Genomic DNA, 8833 nt, shown 5'->3' on the forward strand with positions numbered 1-8833 from the left:
GGTGCCCAAACTCGGTCCTGGAGGGCCGGTGTCCTGCAGAGTTTAGCTCCAACTTGCCTCAACACACCTGCTGGGAAGTTTCTAATATGCCTAGTAAGAGCTTGATTAGCTGGTTCAGGTGTGTCTAATTGGGGTTGGAGCTAAACTCTGCAGGACACCGGCCCTCCAGGACCGAGTTTGGGCACCCCTGAACTAAACATTCACAATGTGCTTTTGAAAAAGTGTCTTAAAGGGATAGTTCACCCAAAAATGAAAATGTTGTCATTAATTATTCATCCTCATGTTGTTCCAAACCAGTAAGACCTTTGTTCATCTTCAGAACACAAATTAAGATATTTTTGATGAAATCTGAGAGCTTTCTGACCCTGCATAGACACCAGACATATGAAGCTACAAGAATACTTTTTGTGCGCAAAGAAAACAAAAATAATGACTTAATTTAATGATTTCTTCTTTTCCGGTCAGTCTCCGCCATCCTTTATTTGTGGTACTCTTGTGAATTGTGTCGAAGGCTGACACAGAAGAGAATACATTTTTGAATAAAGTCGTTATTTTTGTTTTCTTTTCACACAAAAATACGTTCATAGATTCATAAAATTAAGGTTGAATCAATTATGTCACATGGTCTATTTTAATGATGTCCTTACTACTTTCTGGGCCTTAAAGGCACAATATTTAATTTTTCGCCGCTAGAGGGTGCGTATTCAAAATAAACAAAGAATCAAAGGCGTAGTTTGATGACGGCGTGACTGAGTGTGGAATCATGGGAGTTGTCATCTTCATCCCCAGCCAATGCAGTCTGACAGGACTCGGGCAGAAATCATGTTCATGGATGAGCTAATGATTTATTAACGTGGTATAATGAAGCAGGGAGAGGCTGAAAGCCGTCGAAGCGAAACGAGGCCGCTGAACGAGCGTGACACACGGCTCGAAAGCAGCGGAGCTTTTATTATGCCACAGTCGACTGCTTCTGCTCCTTCCGGTCGTGCGTATGTGGGGTAAAGCAGAGCTGTTTTATCATACTAGATACATTTGAAAGTTCTGTTATAATGCTACTCTGTGCGGTCGTCACCGGTCTATTAAAACGCACAACATATTAAAGCATCTTAGGTGTTTCCATATTTTCTACAAAACAAACCCGGAAATCGAGGGGTTATGACGTCATTAGTAAGCGACACAATGACACTATGGACACGGTCCGTGTCACTAGTTCAAATAGCTTATTTCTCTGGATTTAAACATTCTTCGAAACATTTGGGATAATGTAAGTACACAAGTCAACAAAATATATAACACTGTTCTAGTGGTTTTTGGATATTTTATAAAAAAAATCTTAAATATTGTGCCTTTAAATGTGTCAGTTGCGTTGCTATCTATGCAGAGTCAGAGAGCTCTCGGATTTCATCAAAAATATCTTAATTTGTGTTCCGAAGATGAGCGAAGATCTCACGGGTTTGGAACAACATGAGGGTGAGTAATTAATGACAGAATTTTCATTTTTTTTAATCCCTTTAACATGATAAAGCTAAACAAGTTTGAAATGCATAGTTTTGGAGCATAAACATATATATGTGTCTTTACAAATTTACATACATTAATGCAAAAGTAATTGTGCAGGTCAATAGAGTATCTGTCTTTTTGCAGCATGTGCATGGGCTCGGCAAAAGTGGTCAGTGCTATCATCTATGTTTTTGGGGAGCCTCTGGGTTCCCGTGGAGGGGTGGATGGATCCTCATGTATCCTGGCTGGAGACAATGATGCAGGGCGCTGAGAGGCCCGACCGGACCCTCGGCTGCGGGGCGAGGAGGGGGCTGGTGGGCTCTGACTGTGTCCCTTCCTCTGGCGATGGTGCAGTGGAGATTTAGTGGGGGTGCGAGGGTATCTGCGAGTGGAGCGCACTGGCGGCTCAAGCATGTCGGATGGAGGAGGTATTGAGCTGCTGTAGCTTGGAGGGCTGCTGCTGTTGGAGGTGCATGTTTCACACATTGACGCTGGTTCAACAGGAGGAGAATCCTGAGGATGTCAAGTGCAGGCATTTACAGTCTTTAAACGTCTACATCAATGCACTTTCATTTTATCAAGACACACAAAACTAGGCTGTTCTTGTAGCACAGAAATATGATAATCTCATAACCTATTCAGTCAGGTGAATGCTGGTTCAACCTTTGCTCTCTGAATCATAGACAGCTCTACTGAGGTAATGAAACACTTATCCACTTGAAAAGCTATTTTTAAACGTAAAGCAGGTGTGCTGGGAGAGGGAAATTAAATAATGACGTGATAATACCTTCTCTTTTAGGATGTAGAGTGATACAGGATTCCTGCGCTCATGATCAGTCATTATTGGGATGGCATCATCTAGAAACATAAATAAAAATTGAAATAATATAATATAATATAATATAATATAATATAATATAATATAATATAATATAATATAATATAATATAATATAATCTGATTGGCTGAGAGGTCTTTCCAGCTATGTGATATTCTACTGGTATCACCACAGGAACCATTTCACCGTTTTTATCACTCATGGCAGACAACCAAACACACTATAATATTACAAATACTATTGTTGTGGTGCCACAGAATGTAGTTTTAAGAGTTTTTAGTCAAGAATGTAATTGTTTAGACTTAAAAAATGTGGTTTGTTAATAGCTAAATTTTAAAAATGGCTCATTTTGTGAATGAGCTGTCCTCAATGATTCCTGATCTTTCCAACAACAAAACACTTGAACGTGCAAACTTGTAATTACAACTTCAGAACTGGAAAGTAGGAAATTTTCAATAGCACAGGAAGGCAACATTACAACAGTCTGTTTAACAGAATATTTTTCCTTCTTTTGAATTGAGGGACGAGTCAACATTTATTTATATATATATATATATATATATATATATATATATATATATATATATATATATATATATATATTTTTGTCAGTTGTACATACTGAGGGTTATGCTTTATGGCAATCAACAATACATCAGAACATTTCTTTTAATTACTATCATAATTCATTAAAAATGTAATAAATGGGCCTGTTTGCTTATTGTGTATTGGCTGTGATCAACATTTAATATGGACAGAAAATCAATATGAAGAAACATAATTATACATACCCTCTGGCTTGACGTCTTGATCCCTGATATGATGGTTTTGTTGAATAGAGCTTGGTTTAATAGTTTTGGACTTCTGTCTTTTTGATCTGTTAATGAAAGTATTTGTGGTGACATGTCAATTTACACCATCATTGTTAACTTAAGGATGGACAAGGGGCAAAGAAAAAAAAAAGTCATACTTCTTTGATGGCTTCCAGCAAGCACACACAGTTACAAGAGTGACAAGGAGGAAGATGCCCACTGTAGACAATATGATATAAAGAGAGCTTCTTTCTGGAAACAGAAGAACATTTTCAGCCATTTTAATGAATGAATCAATAATTATGTGAAAATAATGAATTATGCTCAAATAACCCATCCTTACTGTAAACGGTGAGTCTGACCGGTGGACTTCTCATGCTACTAATAGGGTTCTCCACCATACAGCTGTAGACATCATCATCAACTATCTGAACACGTGTGATGGTCAGGACCTTCTGGTCTGGTGACAGCAGCAGACGGGTCTCGTTTAGTAATGGATGACCACCTTTTGCCCAGCTGTAGGTGGTCTTAGTGCCTGTTTCATGGGTGCAGTTTAGTGTGAAATTCTCCATCAGTTCCAGCACGGTGGAGGTGGCCATGTGGACGTGTGGCTTAGAGATTGGCTCTGGCAACATTTTAGGTATGGTTTTATTGTTATGAGTTACTGGTATCAGTAGATTGATACCAATTATGATTCTGTAATGTTTGATTTTTCTTACCATCCACCGTCAGATTGATGCTGCTTTCTCCAGTGAAGGTGTCGTCAGTGATGGAGATCTCTACTTCATAAGTGCCCTCATCAGACAGCCTGAGGTTATGGAGCAGCAGTGTCCCGTTCTCAAAAACAAGGATACGGTCTCGGTATTCCGATCGCAGGTTACCGATGATCTCCGTACCGATGGACTGGACCACTGTAACAGGTTTGTCCCTCTTCAGCTGCCATTTGATTACAGGAGGATCCAGACTGGTGCTTGTGTATCGGACGGAGAGCAGAGCTTCTCCACCCACCGTCCCTCTGATTAGAGTCTCAAGAGTGGTGATGTTCACTCCCTGAACACATGCTGTGACATAAACAATCTAATTTAAAATCTGATTTATGAGATTAATGTTAGTTTGCCAAAATGTGAAGAGACCAAGTCGGCAGTGAAGTCATTATCAAAAAGTTTATAAAGAGTCATTACCTGAACTGTTGTTGACTGCACTCAAAAAATATGTAGGCCTAAATTTAAGATTTCTGTTTTTGAATTGCATGTAAAATCTGGAGGTACACAATTGTAGGAGACAAGACGTAAAGAAAGTATATAAATTAAAAAGGATGGCATGGGGGTGAGTAAATTATAATGAAGTTTTTAGTCTGGAAGTGAACTAATCCTTTAAATGGAATGCATATTTGTGAGCCATATTGATGAAACAGGTAATAAACAACAGGATTCCTGTAGGAGTGTGAAAGTATTTTAAATGCACAATCATGTTTCTATATTTATAATCATGTCATGATTTTTGAGTGCAGAAATCAACTTTTTTTGTTAATCTATAACTGACAAATATGCATCCCATGAAGTATATTATTTTGTTTATGTTACAACTGTAATCCAAATGGATAGGACATTTCTATGCAATTCAAATGCATACATCTATGATTTCATTTATTTTTTTTCAATCTAGTTACTTAGAGATTTTAGTGATTTTTTTTCTTCAAAAAACACAAGTATTCTATACAGCTCAGGGTTCATTATCAGAGCTCATAATCATAAGTCTGATGGTTTTATCCCCACAAGGATTGACCTGTGCTATTAGCCATTATGCTCTTGAGCAAAGCACTTGACCTCAGGCTCCTCTGTGAGGATTGAACCTGTAGTAAGTGCACTGTAGGACACTAAAGCCCAGTTTATACTTCTGCATCGAACCTACGCCGTAGCCTGACGTACTGCATGTCGACGCGGACAACAATGCAGAAGTATAAAGGAAAACTGACGCATAGCCTACAGTGTAAAGGTCAGACCCAGAAGTATAAATCGGATTAAAATATCTGCTAAATTACTACTTGCATAATTACATAAGTACATAATTATTACATACAATAAATATGACTGGTCCTGTAAAACAATGGCATTTTTAAATTTAGCATTTTATTTATTTTGTTATATATAACGGAAGTAGTGACAGAGAGATCTTTTATTCTGTTTTGTACATTTGAGTGAAACTTTCTCTCTCTCTCTTCTATTTCATGTTCACTTTAGATGATGGATCATTAGCATTCCCCTATTATTTCCACAAGATGAAACTTAATTTGTCAGTTTGGTAACAACTGTCCTCTATCTGACTGTCACTACATATAAAGCTATAATAACACTCATCAGATTCCATTGCCAGAGAGGGCAGCAACATACCTTACATAAAGTACATTTGCACAGTCCAAGACACCTTTTACAATTGAGCTCTTAAGATATTGATGACTCAAATTTGAGCACATTCAAGCCAAAAATGGGTCACAAATCTGTTATGACACTCTCAGGAACAGCAGGAGAAGTAATGACAACTAATAAAATGAAACTAACTATATAATCAAGCATAGTTACTATAGCAATATACACTAATTTAAAAGTTCGGGGTGAAATTTCTTTACTGTTTTTGGAAGGAGTGTTTTATGCTCACTGTGGTAGCATTTATTTGATTAAAAAGACAATAACAGTAATATTGTGAAGCATTATTGCAAATAAAAAAATATGTATTTTCTATTTAAATATTTTAAAATGTAATTTATGCCTGTGAGGGCAAAGCTGAATTTTTAGCATCATTACTCCAGCCAGAAATCATTCTAATATGCAGATTTTTTTGCTCAAGAAACATTTAATTTTACTATAAATGTTGAAAAGAATGAATTAATTAATATTTTAATCACACACCACAGTATTAAAAACAACAATAACAACAACCGAGACTACGTTAAATATAGGTTCACATATCACTGTCAATTTTCCTTATTGGCTTGCCTCATTAATGTTATACACGGTATTAATAAATGTCGGTGTTTTTTTTTAAAAAGGAAGATCTGTTTTACTTTTGTACTGTATTTTAGATAGATCATTTATTTGTCCTCAGAGAGGAAATTCATTTTCACAGAAGGTGCGTATACAACACAAGGACAAGTACCCATTATGTACAAACTTGTCACAATACATTCACGAAAAAAAAAATGGCAAGAGTGTAAGATGATGGCTAATTTCCTGTGTGTTTAAAGCATGTATTGCTGTAGGAACAAAACTCTTATTAAAGTTAGTCCTCCTACGCATAGTCTATACCTACGGCCAGATGGGAGAGGGATGAAATACCGATGGAGTGGGTGATCTGGGTCATTTAGGATTATATGTGCTTTCCCAATCATAGCTGAAGTAACACACTCCGATAACTTTGGAGTAGGAATACCAATAATTCTACTAGCCAAATGTGGTATCTTTAAAAGTTTGTTATAATTAACACTTGCAAGCATATGAAAAAAACAAATGGCACCATACATAAGAATGGGCTCAATAATACTCCGATACAGGAGAAGAAGGAGACGAGGCTGAACAGACAGTGGGTCACCTTTTAAAGCTGTTAGAATTCTAATGTAAAGCATCAAAGATTCTCATTCGCTGTCTGATAACCAGCAGAATAAAGCCTGTGTGGAAACAGCCCATCTCCTTGGTAACTGCTTACAGTGCGAAAGGCATGCCAGAGATGAGCACACAAAAGCTTGAATTGTTTGGCCCAATATCCTGGCATGAAAAGGACCTACAAAGCGACAAACAATCAGTGTGATTAGATGAAAAGTGACACACAGGGCTCCTGCGACTCTGTTGATGACAACATTGGCCAATTGTACAACACAAACAGCTTCTAAAGTAGTCATGATGCGAGGATAGGAATGGGTTTTCATGATGTTGTAAATAGCAATATAAAGTACATTGAAAGTCGTCTTTGTCTTTCGAGTAACATATTGTCTCTGCTATCTAATGCTGCTATCTGCTCTAACACTGCTACAGACAGGCACAGCATTACACTGTAACACTAGACTACAAAATATTTTTATTTTTCTAAATGTCTAAATATCATTGCATTATACAACCCAATATAAAATCAAATGTAATTTATTTGAACCCTGTATAGTCTGACATGAAATTATAGTCAGAAAAATACTCCTCCCCTCCTTTTTTTGCATACATTTTTTTTGCGTATAATATTTGATAGATCAGGCTTTTATATTATGATATATATATATGTGAACCTGGAGCACAAAACCAGTCACAAGTGTACATTTTTTGAAATAGAGATTTATACAACATATGGAAGCTGAATAATAAGCTTTCAATTGATGTATGGTTTGTTAGGTTAGAACAATATTTGGCCGAGATACAACTATTTGAAAATCTGGAATCTGAGGGTGCAAAAAAATCTAAATATTGATAAAATCGCCTTTACATTTGACCAAATGAAGCCTTAGCAATGCATATTACTAATCAAAAATTAAGTTTTGATATATTTATTGTAGTAAATTTACAAAATATCATCATGGAACATGATCTTTACTTAATATCCTAATGAGTTTTGGCATAAAAGGAAAATCGATAATTTTGACTCATACAATGTATGGCCAACAGGCTATTGCTACAAATATACCCTTATGACTTAAGACTGGTTTTGTGCTCCAGGGCAGAGGCGGACACAACTCCATTACTTGAGTGAAAGTACAGATACTGCTGGTCAAATATTACTCCATTACAAGTAAAAGTTGTAAAGACAGATTTTTACTCAAGTAAAAGTACAGAAGTACTTGCTTTTAAAAGTACATAAGTACCAAAAGTCAATTTCCTTTCTTATGTCAATGCACTGTTTTATTGTTGTACGTAGTACTTGCAATACTTCTGAAGCAACTTAGAATACATTATACCTACAGTACAGTGAAATCCTGTAAATACAGAGTAATAAGGAAGAAAAAAATCAAACCTGCTTTAAAACCCAGCAACACAGCTGTAGCTGTATAACTTTACAACAGCAACACTGCTTTAACAAAAAAGCAAAACAGCAAGACTTATTTGACATCAAAACAAACATTTTAAAAATGCTGTCTAATCGCTCTCGCTGTACTTTGATGTCATACACAGAACAGTCTGCAGTTCTGCTTCAAGTCCAACACCTATTGTGTTTTATTAGGAGATGCACAACAGTTCTTCTGTGGCTTTATAGGTAATATTTTCACATACACAATTTAGCAAAATCAGACAATATTGGGTAACGCTTTAGATTACAACCCGCAATGTACTGTGTAAGTAAACAGAATTTACAGCGTAACTTTTTTTTGTAATTACAGCGTACCTATTCAGTACCTCTGTGTAGGTATAAGGTAATATGCGAAGTTTGGAGAATAAAGGAGTAATAATCTGTAAAATTACAAATTATTTCTACTTGAAGTATTTTGAAAGTAAGGGTACCTATTCTAATATTACAGGGTATGTATGACATTTGCAAGCGATTAAGCAAAAACATACACTGTGTACTTTTTTATAGCCTACACATATAAAACACGCTGGTGTCAATCCAAACGCTCGGTTGAGACTGTTGGGTTAGGAAGCTGGCTTGATGTGGCCCAATTTGGGTTGATATCAGTAATAACCCGATGTTGCTGGGTTATGAATGTGGAGGA

The 8833-nt window shown here is 36.5% G+C and overlaps 1 protein-coding gene across 1 annotated transcript in view; it reads right to left on the reverse strand.

Annotated features, from left to right (window-relative positions):
- Positions 1 to 1455: 1455 nt before the first annotated feature.
- The window catches only part of LOC107600797 (hepatocyte cell adhesion molecule-like), an 18741-nt gene continuing 11363 nt past the window's right edge, over positions 1456 to 8833 (reverse strand). The window contains exons 2-7 of the mRNA XM_016292766.1: positions 3870 to 4211; positions 3494 to 3775; positions 3309 to 3402; positions 3130 to 3215; positions 2288 to 2358; positions 1456 to 2013 (exon numbers count right to left, since the gene is read on the reverse strand). Of these exons, the coding sequence (XP_016148252.1) occupies positions 1684 to 2013; positions 2288 to 2358; positions 3130 to 3215; positions 3309 to 3402; positions 3494 to 3775; positions 3870 to 4211 (1205 nt within the window). The 3' untranslated portion in view covers positions 1456 to 1683. The remainder of the gene's footprint in view (positions 2014 to 2287; positions 2359 to 3129; positions 3216 to 3308; positions 3403 to 3493; positions 3776 to 3869; positions 4212 to 8833) is intronic.

The sequence above is a fragment of the Sinocyclocheilus grahami genome, unplaced genomic scaffold, assembly GCF_001515645.1.
Source record: "Sinocyclocheilus grahami isolate Dianchi unplaced genomic scaffold, SAMN03320097.WGS_v1.1 scaffold291.1, whole genome shotgun sequence".
NCBI lineage: Eukaryota > Metazoa > Chordata > Actinopteri > Cypriniformes > Cyprinidae > Sinocyclocheilus > Sinocyclocheilus grahami.